Raw genomic sequence first — 15,140 nt, 5'->3', positions numbered from 1 at the left:
TACAGTATGGGACAGGACTGGCTACGCCCCCTGGTAAATAAGGTCCAAGCATTGATATTGCCTGACCCTATCAACCTAGAAGCAAGTGCAATATTTCCTAGGCCTTGCTGACTATTATAGGCTGTGCGGCTTCACCACAATAGCTGCTGCCCTTACTGACCTGGTTAAAAGCACCCGCCCCAGAAAGGCGCAAGGGACAGAAGAATGTGACAAGGCCTTCAGAACTTTGAAGAACTTGCTAACCCAGATGCCAGTTCTCTTCAACCTTAATTTTTCAAAACTGTTTATCCTCCAGATGGACATGTTGGAAGTGGGTTTCCTGGGCCGTGTTGGCCCAAGAGGTAGGACTACTAATTTCATACAAAATTTCAAATGCTACATAATTTAGAGATGAAACAGAGCTGTAACATTTGGATCAAAATTTCAAACAAACCACAGTCTGGGGGCATTTGAGTCTAAGATTTTAATCTGGTCTGTTATGAAGATGGGGTCAAAAACTGAAATCTGATTTTGGATTCAACTCTCCTTTCCCCCAAAGCTCAGAGGATTTTGGACCTGGGGTTTTGCTTTGGGTCCATCAGCACTTACAGTATCATGGCATTCTCCCAACACCAGACATAGTAAAGGTTGAAAAATTGTTTCTGTAATAAGCCCTTGATTTCACATACTCATAACTATCTCACTATTTTGCCTTTGGGGCTGATACTTTGCTCTCAGATCCTTTGGGGAGATGAATAACTTGGAAATGGCTGAAATTGGCCATAGTTGTTTGTGAGCAATATGGGTTTAACTAAGTTTATACATAAAATAGATATTGTGAAGTATATTAAAAATGTACCTTGGCAGATGTACAGTACTTTCCATCTTCTGAGATTCTATAATAACACAAGAAATAGAAGTAGCTAAATGTTAGTTGTTCTCCTGCTCAGCCTGTAATAATGTGTGCTGCTGAGCCAGAAGAGGATAAACTTTATTAAGGAGAGGAAGATTTTCATGACCAAACAAAGTAACCAGTTTAATCTATTTTATTGCAGATGCAGTTTCCCCTGTGCTTGAAATAATAGCATCACCAGCAGCCACTGATGCAAGCACACAAGCTCAGCAAAAGGAATGGGAACCTCTAGACCTAACCCCCTACATTAGGTAAATTGTGGCAAATGTAATTAAATGCTAAAAATATGTTAATGCAGTATTTACAGTAAGAATTTACAAATAGAAGAGTTATAGACTGTATTATATTGTTTCTACAACTGTAACTCATTCCTGGGTGCATACAGTAGAGATTACAGTACTTTGACTTACTGTATATGGCATTAGCCTTTATTCCTCAGCTTTTATTAGCCCAACCCATGATTGTCATATGCCTGTCACAGTAGTTGTAGAAACCATGATTGCATTCTGAGCTCAGTTTCATGCTATAAAACTGAAGTAATTCAGCTGAAGTCAGTAGTTTTTTCACATTTATAGAGGTATAAGCGATACCAGAATTTGGCTCGATACCTGACTTTTGTGTGTTTAAAATCTATGCCTCACTATATCTAAGTGCAATTAATTTTCTTTGTATAAAAAATAATAAAAAAGGAATTGAACAGTAACACAATGTATGACATGAGAATTAAATATGTGGAATCCAGACAATGCACATGCTGGCAAATTTATTTTAATGTGTGTTTGTTTCAGTGATCATACATTAAAATAATCATAGTTAGTGCACTTCCAGTATGTCAGTGTGTGATGCAAGATTCAAGTACTATATTTAATGCACATGTATGTGTAATGATACATTTAAATAAATATGTCTAATCACTGGAATAAATACTGTGTGTACTAATGTGCAGCTATCTAGATATAGACATTCTTAGGCCCCAGTTCACTGAAGCATATGTTTTAAGTCCATTCCTATTCAGGCCAGCACTTAAGCACATCATTGACTTCAATGGAACTTAAGCACATTGTGATGGGTTGGGTCACAGAGACCCCCTTGGGACTGTCACCTGATGTGCTGAGACTATCTCTGAGCCCATTTTCCCTGCCAGCTTGGGACTCCAGTACCCTGTCTCGTTTAGCCAGACACGCTAATCTGCTGCAAACACAAACCCACGTCCGAACCATGTCCGCCAAAAGCTACAGACTTAACTGAAAACACCTTAAGAAGTGCTCCTGTCTCTAATACCAAGATACCCAGTTCCCAGTGAGATTCAACCTCCAAATAAATCCATTTTACTCTGTTAAAGCTTATACAGGGTAAACTCATAAATTGTCCACCCTCTATAACACTGATAGAGAGATATACACAGCTGTTTACTCCCCCAGGTATTAATTACTTACTCTGGGTTAATTAATAAGCAAAAAGTGCTTTTATTAAGTATAAAAAGTAGGATTTAAGTGGTTTCAAGTAATAACAGACAGAACAAAGCAAGTCACCAGGTAAAATAAAGCAAAACACGCAAGCCTAACCTAATACAGTTAAGAAACTGATTACAGATGAAATCTCACCCTCAGAGATGTTCCAATAAGCTTCTTTCACAGACTAGACTCCTTCCTAGTCTGGGCCCAATCCTTTCCCCTGGTACAATCCTTGTTAGCTCCAGCTCAGGTGGTAACTAGGAGATTTCTCATGGCTGGAACCTCCTTTGTTCTCTTCTACCACCTTTTTAGCTTTGGCCCAAGGCGGGAATCTTTTCTCTCTCTGGGCACCAGGTTTAAGATGGATTCCAGTGCCAGGTGACATGGTAACATGTCCTGTGATACCCCAAGCCTTCATTCTTCCTGGTCTGACTCACAAGAAGGCTTGCAAGTAAATAGAGCCATCTACAGTTAATTGTCCTAGTTGATGGGAGCCATCAAAATTCTAAACCATCATTAATGGCCCACGCTTTGCCTAACTACACTAGGACTTCAGAGTTATATTTTATATTCCTAGTTTCAGATACAAGAATGATACATTCATACAAATAGGATGACCACACTCAGTAGATTATAAGCTTTGTAATGATACCTTACATGAGACCTTTTGCATGAAACATATTCCAGTTACATTATATTCACACTCATTAGCATATTTTCATAAAATTATATGGAGTGCAACGTGACACACATGCTTAAACTTAAGCACATATTTAAGTGCTGTCCGGCATAAGGACAATTTCCTGAATCAGGACTTTAATTGGGAAGGAAACTAGTACAATACTGAAGAGAATGAAATTAAGACAGCAGAAAATTTGACTCAATATCTTCTCACATGCTTGACTCTTTCTAGGATTTTATGTTATGTCTTCAATAGTTTATAACTTCTTTATTTCTCAATCAATTTTATCAACATTATCAAAACACTCACAGGTACTCACTGAGCACATGTGATTTAAAATCATTTTGAGTTATTACAATATGAAAAAGATCTGAAAATGTCCCCATTTTCTGAGAAACCCCTGAATTCCCATCCAGATAACTAAAATAGGGATGAGCACAATTTTATCAAAATTTTAAAGGATCAAGCATAAGAAATATTGGCCAAAAGAATCATTTTTCCAGTTATGATCATCAGTAAATAGTGGGTGAGAATAAAATTGGCTCCTTAACCATACCTAGAATCATGATAGTAACATAGAATTGTACAATTAGATATATTGTATACTGGCCATCAGTCATGTAAATACTGTTGTAATCTGCCTTTGAAGTGAGACAAATAATGTTTGTATTTCCTACAGAAAAACAATGCCTGAGCCTGTGCTAAGAAATGAGTCTATCATTCAACAGCAGGAGATGCGTAAAGCCGAAGAAATAAATCGTTTTAGGGAGCTTCGACAGCTGGTTCTGGAACAAAGAGAAAAAGACCAAAATGCTCGCACATTATTGAAGCAAAATACACTTGAAACGTATGAGCATCTACAAGTAAGTCCATAGATAGGTTTTCTGTGATTTTAACCACCTATGCACACAAACGTATTTGGACTTCTATAATAAGTGCACTTCATTAGTGTAAATGAGCCTGAAATTTCACTTGAACCATGGTTAAAGCACAAGTTTCCCAGAAAAATTCTAGTGTTACACAACATTGTAGAGGTGATGCTCTAGAATACATTTCTTGAGGTAGTACATTCAAGGGGCACAGCTTTGTAAATACCAACGTAACATGATGGTTCAAAGTGAGAGTAAGCGAAGTGTTTGGTACATACCTGTGTGTATGTACTAGATCCGGCATTTCCAGTTTGGCCTGTTTGATGCAGAGCCATGTAGCTTTTTTCAGTAAGGAAAGGAAACTTTGTAGAAAATAGAAAACTGGATTGACAAAAAAAAAAAAAAATCACTGCTGATGTTTCCAAGTGAGATGCTGAAGAATATAATATTAGTATGTTGCAGTCTTCCTGAAATCTGCATAAGGCCAGCTAGCAAACTAGTAGAGTTCTTAAGTCTTGATGAAACACAGCTACAAATAATACACTCAGCAGATGGTACAACATTAGTGCAGTGTGTCAAGGTTGGGATCTATTTAATAGATGAAGTGGGTAAAGATACCTTAACAAAATTGATTTAAGCTTTAAAAGTCAATAAGAGCAATATGATTTTTGACAAGCAAGCCACAGTGATGCATTAATCACCATGAATCAAATGACCCCAGTCCTGATCTTTTAGAGCTGGATAAGAACCAATAAAAGTATCCTTCTGATAAGATGGATTGATTTATTGCAGTCATTTTAACTTTCTCCTTCATAAAAGCTTCCATATGCCATACTGAATGATGCATAGTACATAAGATAAATTGACCAATTACATGCCAGCAATGGGTGAAGGGAGCTTGCAGGACTGGGTCCTTAATAAAGCACACACAATGATTTTCAGAATTTACTAGTGTTTTTAGGTGCCTTAATTTTTAGGTGCCTAACTTGGAACAGTTTAAAGGGGCTTGATTTTTAGAGGTTTGTTGTTCAGCACTCAAAATCTTTAGTCACATCGGAACATCTTGGCCACACTAATCAGCACTTGAAGTGCTTTCATCCATAGATCTCAGAGCACTTTACAAGGATAGCTAAGTATCATTATTGCTGCTTTACAGATGGGGAATCTGAAGCATGGAGAGGTTACGGGAAAAATTTTCAAAAGTGAGTTTGGGGCCTAAGTCTCATTGAAACTCAGAGGGACTTAGATGGCTTAGTATCAGAGGGGTAGCCATGTTAGTCTGGATCTGTAAAAGCAGCAAAGAGTCCTGTGGCACCTTATAGTTTAACAGATGTATTGGAGCATGATCTTTCGTGGGTGAATACCCACTTCGTTGGCTTAGACGGCTTAGTCACTTTTGAAAATGGGACTTGGCAAAAAAAATTTCAAAGGTGCCTACATCTCATTTTCAAAAGTGACAAAAGCTCTTAGGAACTTGACTCACAATGATACTTAGGCCCAACCGTCACTTCTGAAAATGGGACTACATCACTTTTGGAAAACTTTACCCTAAGTGACTTTTCTAAGCTCATACAACAAGTGAGTGGCAGAATTGAGACTAGAACCAGGGGCCTGACCAGTCCAGTGCCCTATCAACACTAATTGCTTACGGTACTAGAAATGCTTTTAAAAAGCAACTTTTTGTAAACAACTTCCTCTTCTTCATGATGTAGAAGATCACCTGTTTATAATCACTAAGCAACTCTGACACAGGGCAGGATAGGACTATAGACAATGCATATGCATTAACACGTAAGGGAGAAACTAGAAGTCCTCGATATAGTTAAGATCAGAACAGGAGCAAGAAACCTAAATGGCAGGGTACACGACCTTATTATATATGTGAATGCTCATTTGTTTGTGGGGGGTATTTGTTTTTGGATAGGTATCCTTAGATGAAGCACGAGGCAGGGTTCTCAGTGCTCGGGAAGCATACAGAAGTAAGCTACTAGAGGCTGAACTCAAAAAACAAGAAGCACTAGCCGCAGAAGAAGCGGCCATTCGAGCAGAGCAAGAGAAGAAAAGTCCAGATGCACAGAAAAAAAAGCAAGGAAAAAGTGCAGGGAAAAAAAAATAATGACCTGAAAGGTTAATTCTGCCCATTGTTTAGGAAAGAATTTATTTTTAATGATTAAAAGAATTATTCAATATTTTTCTAAGTCAATGCAGTTTTTTCTCTTTTCCAGGTATTATTCCAAAATCCATCTAGCATTGCTTTCTTTTTAACATGAAAAGTTTGTAGTTTTCATATGATAAATGATAATCATACCATTACAGTTTATCTGTTTTAACTGAAATAAAATTTTGCACTAAAATTATTCATATTGTATCGAACTTGTTCTCCCAGTACCACGTGTCTGTCCCCCTATTTTTCAGTTTAAAAAAAACAGTCAAAAAGAAGGCAATAACATCTCTGAAAGGATTGGATCAAAAAGAAAAGAGCTATTATTTTTAATAGGGCACGAGGAATCAAGAGAAGTTGCTTAACCGCATGTGGAAATTTCTCTAGCATTCCAAAATGTTTAGAGATGTCCAGTTTCAAGGCTGTATCTAGGACCAGCTTCTTCTGTGGGCTTATACTCTTGACTTCACTAGGGTCAAACTAAGGATGAATTTGGGCTATTAGATTCTGCGTCACTGAACTTTGCAGAAACATGAACTCCTTCAGTGGATGATGATTTGTGTTATGCATACTAATTAAGTAGTACCACGCCATTCTATTTCATATGCAGAATTCAAAATGTTTAGAAAAGACTATCATACTAGACATTTCCAAGCTATTTGGCTACTAAAACTTTTTTTTCCTTCACATCTAGCTCCACCCTCACAAATTCTTTCAAATCCTATATAGTTCCCTAGACTAGCTACCTGTGACCCTCACGTCACACCATTAAGAATCTACATTTATGGTTGTACACCGAAAATTGTGAATTACTGGACCACATTACTCTCTTCCCCGTTTTTCTTCCTGTCCAGTTCTCATTTAAGTTTTTATGTAGTAGTTTTTATCTTTTGCGAGGGGCGGTGAGGAGGAGGCATTTCATGTTGAGGTCACTGCTCAGTGTAATTCATGCCCATGGGTCCCATGGTGCAGACCCTGATGGGCCTTAATCCAAGGGTTCTCAGGACAAATTATTTATTGGCCTCAGAGTGCAGCCACCAACTCTTGCTGGTGGCTGCTCTCACACTTTTCCCTAAAATATTTAATTAACTTTAGGAAAAACAAATAAAAACAAGTAAGTCTGCTATGAAAAGTGATACACGTCCAAATCACTGTAATGTATTAATTGCTAGCTACTAAGTCTGTTGTGAAAAGTGATATTAACAAACATACGTGTATCACTTTTCATAGCAGACTTACTCAGCCCTGGCAAGCCTAGGGACAAATTAAGCCCTGGATGGGAGGTTGGGGGAGGCAGCAGGGGCCGGGGAAATGGGGGTCGGCAGCCAGGTGTGACTGCTGGGGGCTGGAGCCCGACATCTGAGGGACGGAGCCCAAAGCAGTGTAACTGGGCCTGCCGCTGTTCAGCCAAAGCCCAGGGCTGGGACCCAAAGTCCCACAGCCAGAGCCTACTACCTGGCCACCACAAGGCTGAAGCCCAAAGCCTGAGCCCCACTGCCTCTGAGTAGGTGGGGAACTCACCAGCTGTCAGCTCCTCCAGCGTTGTGCTCCAGGTGTCTCCAGAGGTGGGCAGGGCCCAACCCCTCCTGGGAGCCCCAGCAACCAACACCAAAGCGGTGCATCCAGGAGCAACAGGAAGGGGGAGAGGCCCACCCCATCCCCATCACAGCCCAGGAGAATGTGGGCCCAAGAAAAGCCCCTGGTGGCCACATGCAGTCACAGTGGCTGCATTTGAGAACCACTGATAGGCCATGTCTACACTAGAGCGCTTAGTGGCAAATCTGTTCTGATGCAGCTGTGCCTCTGTAAGATCTCTTATGTAGCCACGCTGTGGTGATGGGAGAGCGATCTCCAGGTCGACACAATTACTCCAGCGAGAGGCGGTATGTGTGTCGGCAGGAGCAGCTCTCCTGCCGACATAAGTGCTGGTGTGGACAGTGCAACTTATGTCGCTCAGGGATATGTTTTTTCACACCCCTTCAGGTCATAAGTTATACCTACATAAGTGGTAGTGTAAACATAGCCTTAGAGCCTTTGGAGGCTTGATTGGAATTTAAAGGTATTCCCTATAGATAGAACCACTAGGGGTGTGCAGTGACAGTTAGCTGGCCTTCTCCATGTAGGGTGAAAGCACTCATTAGAGCAGCTGCTTATATGGGTATAGAAGGTCCTTCACTTTGGGGTATAGTCATCACACATGAAGATGGATGTTATGCGATATCCAATCTTTGTAGAAAGAGACCATGTTCAAAACTCTTTCTAAATCACAAGAGCTAGAGCAGGGCTCCCCAATGCAATGCCCAGGGGTGCCATGGCACCTGCCGGGGCATTTAAGTGCACCCGTGTACTGGCCAGCAGACAAACATCCACCGAAATGCTGCTGAGAAGCAGTGTCATCCAGAGGCACTGCCGAAATACCGCCGATTTTTGGCGGCGACGCCTCTGGATGACACTGCTTGTCGGCGCCATTTCGGCACCGATGCCTATTGACATTGCCACGTGGCATTTCGTCCACCGCCACGGTCCTCCATGGCTCATCATCTGGCACCCGCCAGACGAAAAAGTTTGGGGACCACTGAGCTAGAGCAAGTGACTTGAACACATTCTGAGGTCACTCAGTCATATTTAGCTGTTTGAGCAGCCATTGCAGAATATACCATTCCTCCTCTACTACTAAACACCAGCTATTCAGGTAGGGTGACCAAATAGCAAGTGTGAAAAATCAGGATGGAGGTGGGGGGTAATAGGTGCCTATATAAGAAAAAGCCCCAAATATTGGGACTGTCCCTATAAAATCGGGACATCTGGTCACCCTATATTCAGGTCACCACCACTTTGATCAACTCCTCATTAGTTGGTTTGAATCCCTTTGTTAAATCGATTTAAGGGTGTAATCTGTGGGAAGGACATCTGTCATTCCACCCCCCATGGCACTAGCTGCACTGTTGTATGAGTCACATTTAAAAACTGTTTACTGTAAACACAGTTCTCAGCTGTAGCCAGATGGAATCTGAACAAAGTTCGGATACCAACATGGAACAAATCAAATTAAAATTGTGGCTTTAAACTCAGTTGTTCTGACAGCAGATGATGCTAAAAGGTGACATTTCTTTTGTATTCTCTTTTCTCTTTCCTCCTCTTCCCATTCCAGTGTGTTCCCACCCATCCCCTTGCTGATTGTTGGGCTTTCTAGCTTCCTTCTTATCTTGAAGCATATCAGCACCCTCCTCCACTCATTCTGTGATGTTCCTTTTACATTTTGTGCATTCTCTCTCTCTCACACACACACCTCTCTCCTGTGAAGCCCAGTCTGACACTCCACCCCCTCGAGCCTGTTCCAATTAATTGTGTTGTGTATGCAAATAAGAATATGAAACCAGACTCCTGCTCATATGTTGGCCACCTATATTTCAGAGAGCAGCAGGCTAATAAGTTTTGGTTTGTAGCTGTAGGCTGCAAATGAAAAACCTTGTCAGTAGTGTGCAGGACTGGCTCATTTTGTTCTCTACATTTCATAATATAGCGTTATTGCTATATTCAATACCGTTTCCAAGGCAATGGTACGTGTTGGCCTTTTTCTTGTGTGATTCTGCGATAAGACTTCTGTAGAAGAGGATGAGATTAAAATGATCTTCTTGATGTCACTGCAAATGCTACTATGACATTCTGTTGTGGAAATTGAATCACTTCCAAAAACCATCAAAACAGAGAGGAAGTAAATTCGTATAAAGTGTCAAGAATGGCACTAATAATCCTCATGATGACAATGAATCACCGATTGGAATACAATTACAAACTGAGTTAAACTATTGACAAATATACTCAGCTCTCCATCATCAAACGCTGTTCTGATGACATAGGCACAATGTTAATTGCCATAATTTCTCATTTTAAAAAGTAAAGTAGCACATTAAGACTCTGATGTAGTTCATGGAATGGCTCTATCACTTCATCTGTCATTTTATTTTAGTGGGATGGAGTAAATTACTGTACACATTGTGCCTGTTTAATTGAATATGCTTTGGTATGTGGGGCTGTGCTAGGAGAACTGCATCAGTTTTACAAAATCCCCGCACATACTCCAATAATGAAGATATTCTCTTTGCTGCTGATAAAGCTGGGAAGAAAATCAGCCTAATTTGGAGTGTGGTGCTTTTGGACTGTGCCAAAGATTCTGGGTAACTATCCCCCAGAAACAGGTGATTGCTGAAGTTCCTAATGTACAGTAGTTTCATGCCCAATAAATCTGCTCAGTCTCTCACACATTTCATTGAACATCAAGATCGATAGTCAATAAGCAGAAAAAGGAGACACTGCTGAAATATACAGGAAAGTGGGTCAATTCTAGGGTTGCCACCCCTCCAGGATTGTTCTGGAGTCTCCAGGAATTAAAGATTACTCTTTAACTAAAGATTATGCCCTGATGAAACCTCCAGAAATACAGCCAACTGAAACTGGCACCCCTGGTCAGTTCCAACCATGTCCGCTGCACAGGTTGGTGAACCTTAAACTTTGAACACTTTATAATGAGTCTGATGATCAAGTTAAAACAGGCCAATATGTTTTATTTACCTGATTGTTACCTATGATACTAAAACAAGCGTAACAAAGGCCATGTTACATTTTCACCAGGACAAACCATATTTCCATATTAGATTTAGGGACAACAGCCAGAATTTTTTGGCATTTAGATCTAACTCAGCATCAGCTCTAAATTTGTTAGCCTGTGACATCTCTATTGTAGAAATATATGTCCAATAGCCAGTACAAGAAATACCATTCTACTACTTTTATTACCAATTTATGTTTCGTGAAACAGAAATATATAATATGGTGTAAAGTCTTGTATTTTCTCAAGATTCCTTGTAATGAAATTTGTAGAGCCATTATTGCTGTTTATGCAAAACTTAACACTCAGACCAAGCTCAGGGCCAGAATCAGCAAAGCACATAAGTACATGCTCAACGTGAAGTCCATCCCTATTCAGTAGAGCAATTAAGAAATGTAGTCAATGGGACTCAACATATGCTTAAATCCTTTGCAGAAAAGGAATGGGCTTAAGCACACGTGTAAAGATAAGCATGTGCTTTAAGTGTCTCTCTGAAACAGGCCGTGAGGGACTATGGTGATGAGCACCACAGAAATAGCTGTAAACAAGCAAACTTGATGGGCTAGCTGATAGACCAAGCATGAGAATGGAGATCTTTTGTTGTTTCTGAAAGTTCTCCCATTCTGACATCACACATGGAAAAATGATTGCTGATAAAGTTTGCGCACATCGATTTACCACTCCACCAATTTTAGTCTTAGGGACTGGTCCTATATAAAGAGCTATTTATTTAGATCACTATGTTGATAATTTAACTGTCTTGGGGTTTGCACATTTATGACATCTCTCCCTGCAACACTTTCCCCGACTGCCCAGAAAAGAAAATGGTAATTGCCATCTCAACACATTGGGGTAGTGGAGAGCGGCCAACAATTAAAAAGTAATGGGTACTGGGGCTGATCTGTGCCCCACTGCTCCATAGCAAATGCAGGAGACACTCCAACATCCTGGTAAGATTTTCTTTTGATGTTTGTGTCATTTTTTTAACTCCTCAATATTCCTAGCCCATTCCAATACCAATAAGCACACAGGAATGTTATGTGTGATAGTGGTAATTCCTGAAGGTTATGTGCCTGGCATGAATACAACAGTTCCAAGAATGAAGAGCAGTGGCATGCCAGCAGCAGGAGGCTTTTCTCCTCCAAACCAGCTCTGCATCTTGTGAGACTGGACAAGAGCAGACCATAAAGCAGTATTGCAAGTACCTTACAAATACAGTATCTGGTAAGCTATGATTTTGATTTAGACAAAAATAATCAGAGGAGGATAGTGTTTTCTTATTTCACCTCCACCTTTGTAATGCTGTCTGCTACACTGAAGCACTGACGTCCTACATTGGTTTGACTGCTATGTATCACATACAGAAGGTTATACAGAGAGAAATGATGCTATTCAATAAAAGCTTTGAAAATATTGGTCAAAGTTGAAAATAAACTACATGGAAGAATGCAAATGGTTTAACCTTGTGGATTGGGTTTCCAATAATGCCTAAATAGTTACCAGAATTATCTCCAGTAGCCATTTTTAGTAAGAACAGAGGTTTGCTTCATTATCCAAGAGCAGCAATGAACAGCATCAGTAACTTCAATACTTTATGAACAGCATATACTTGTTAGTGAATTGGTGACATGTTTGTTCTGGGTTTGGTTGCTCTACTTTTTCATTTCAGGATAACTGTTGAAATGATTGCAAAGCAATGCAGAAATCTAGAGAAGAAATATGGGGTCATCTCTGTGATGAGCTGATCACTTTAAATAACAATCTGTTGTGCATTCTGCTAAGCTTTAGGTATTGGTTTCCCCCTTTATCCATGGCTATCCAGCAGCAATCATGAGCTAGAAAGCATCCTTGTAATTAAACTGCAGCTCCAAAGTTGCCTTAGATGCACAAAATCATTGAGTCTCTTTTTTTAAAGGCAAATAGCTTCATTAAACTGCAAATGCCTTTTCCCATCTGCATTACTTTAATTTGTCTAGGATTTGCATAATGAATTGCAGAAAACTTGACAAGTCTTTTCCAGGATGTCTTACATCTGAAGTATGAAGACAAGCTGTGTGCTGTGAAATGACACTCAGTCTCAAGATGCCAATCTGCTCACCCCAGCAACAGGCAATCATTGTCTAGACCAGCTACAACGTTTATACACACATACACTATTATGACACCATTTCTCCTCCAACAGGAAATAGATTTGACAACGTATTTTGTCTGGCAGGAAATTTAAGGGAACAACTTTGCATATCTGAGCTGCTAGCATTTTAGTGGAATGACAGAAATCTCTCCTTTAGAATTCTGAACAGGTGTTTGACTCCAAATGCCCTTTGTTCCTTGTCTCACCCATTTCTTGGATCAATCCTACTTTATTCCCCCTATTTGCACAATTCAGGTAACTTATCTGTGATTAGATATTCTTGTTGTTTTCAGAAAAACAAGATCTCCATGACATCACAGGGGTTAAAAACAGAAAGACAAAAGAAAGCCAGGGAAGAGCAGAAGAAAGTCCATATGGTGCTGAGAGAGAGAGAATAGCATGAAACAAAAGCATGTTCAAATGCCACCTACAACAACAGTGGAAATAAAAGGAGAGAGAGAGAGGTGTGGTCTGACCAGAACTGGGGCCTATTGATGTAAATGGAATTTAACCACATGCTTAGTGATGTAGTGAAGATGACAAATGGTTCATTGTTAATCTGTGACTCTGGAGAGCCGGGGACAATGCCCTGCTCTGCACAGATTTCCTGCATGACCCTGGGCAAGTCAAGGCCAGGTTCAGGCTTTTACCTGTATTTAGGTATTGCTTCATCCAGTTTTGCAAGGCCTTAATGATTTAGGAGCCTTAGGGCACATCTACACAGCAACCAAGGATGTAATTTGCAGCTCACGTAGACATACCCATGCTTGTTTTAATCTGGTCAGTCCACTAAATATAGCAGTGAGGCTCAGGCTAGCAATGTGACTATGTATCCAGGGACCTAGGCAGGCTTTGAATTTCTCTCTCTCTCTCTCACACACACACACACACACACACACACACACCCCTACATATTTTTAGCATCCTAGTGAGATTAAAGCTAGTATGGTACATCTAGTGTGACAAAGTTCCTCCTCTATCTTGGTGGGTCCTGCACTTACTGGCGGATTTTCTTGCCTCAGAGATTCACCATGTGGGTTGGGGAACAGCCCAGAGACCTTCCCCTCTGGAAGAACCCACAGTCTAGGTCAATTGGGAGGTTTGGGGGGAACACAGGCCCACCCTCTACTCCAGGTTCCAGCCCAGGGCCCTGTGGACTGCAGCTGTCTATAGTGCCTCCTGTAACAGCTGCATGACAGCTACAACTCCCTGGGCTTCTTCCCCATGGCCTCCTCCAAACACCTTCCTTATTCTCACCATAGGACCTTCCTCCTGGTGTCTGATAACACTTGTGCTCCTCAATCCTCCAGCAGCACACCCTCTCACTTTCAGCTCCTTACACCTCTTGCTCCTAGCTCCTCACACTCTCACACTACAAACTGAAGTGAGCTCCTTTTAAAACCCAGGTACCCTGATTAGCCTGCCTTAATTGATTCTAGCAGCTTCTTCTTAATTGGCTCCAGGTGTCCTAATTAGCCTGCCTGCCTTAACTGGTTCTAGCAGGTTCCTGATTACTCAAGTGCAGCCCCTTCTCTGGTCACTCAGGGAACAGAAAATTACTCATCCAGTGACCAGTATATTTGCCCTCTTCCAGACTCCTGTACTCCACTGGTCTGGGTCTGTCACACTACATAAACTGCAAATTATACCCTAAATCACAGCATAGGTGTATCCTATATTTCCTTTCCAAAAGTGTTTCAGGCACGCTGGAACGGAAGTCCCATTGACTTTCAATGACAATTGAATTAGGGCCTGGGAGCCTGAAACCTCACCATAGCCTTCCTGGGTGATCTTGGGCAAATCACTTATTCCAACAGTTTCAAACCTGCGTGCCTAAAAAACAGGGATCTAAACCCATATTTAGTCACCTAAAAAAAAAACAGCTGATTTTCATAGGTGTTTAGCAGCCCCAACTCCTATTGGAAAAAGGCGGAAGGCCGATGAGGGGGATGCAACTTCTCAGGACGCTGCAGGTGCTCAGCCCTTCTGAAAAATCTCATCACTTCGTATAGAAGCCTATATATGGATTTAGATGGCTAACTCTAGGCATCAAAGGGTAAAAACGGGGGCCTTCTTGGCTCAGAATCCCCCTTTGTGAAAGGTGGTTCATAATAGCTACATATCTCACAGGAATGTTATCAGGATTAATTAGCTAATGGACCAGCTTAGCAAAAGGCCCTGAATGAGGAAGTCAGAAAGCACCCATAAGGTTGCAACCTCTACTCACGGTGGGAGCTTACAGCAGCAGTGTTGCCTGAAGAGTAAATAGTGCTAGACAATATGGCTAAGGCAATGAGCTATGTCCTGATTCAGAGTATCCTTGCTGCAGCTTCCGCATGTGA

The 15,140-nt window shown here is 40.9% G+C and overlaps 1 protein-coding gene across 2 annotated transcripts in view; it reads left to right on the top strand.

The window, feature by feature from the left end:
* The window catches only part of ADGB (androglobin), a 206,653-nt gene extending 200,409 nt beyond the window's left edge, over nucleotides 1-6,244 (top strand). For both annotated transcript variants that reach the window (XM_054024508.1, XM_054024507.1), the window contains exons 33-35: nucleotides 1,035-1,143; nucleotides 3,708-3,891; nucleotides 5,822-6,244. In XM_054024508.1, the coding sequence (XP_053880483.1) occupies nucleotides 1,035-1,143; nucleotides 3,708-3,891; nucleotides 5,822-6,013 (485 nt within the window). In that variant the 3' untranslated portion in view covers nucleotides 6,014-6,244. The remainder of the gene's footprint in view (nucleotides 1-1,034; nucleotides 1,144-3,707; nucleotides 3,892-5,821) is intronic.
* Nucleotides 6,245-15,140: the final 8,896 nt, after the last annotated feature.

This window comes from Malaclemys terrapin, chromosome 3, assembly GCF_027887155.1.
Source record: "Malaclemys terrapin pileata isolate rMalTer1 chromosome 3, rMalTer1.hap1, whole genome shotgun sequence".
Lineage (NCBI taxonomy): Eukaryota > Metazoa > Chordata > Testudines > Emydidae > Malaclemys > Malaclemys terrapin.
This window is presented reverse-complemented; position numbering and strand designations above follow the sequence as displayed.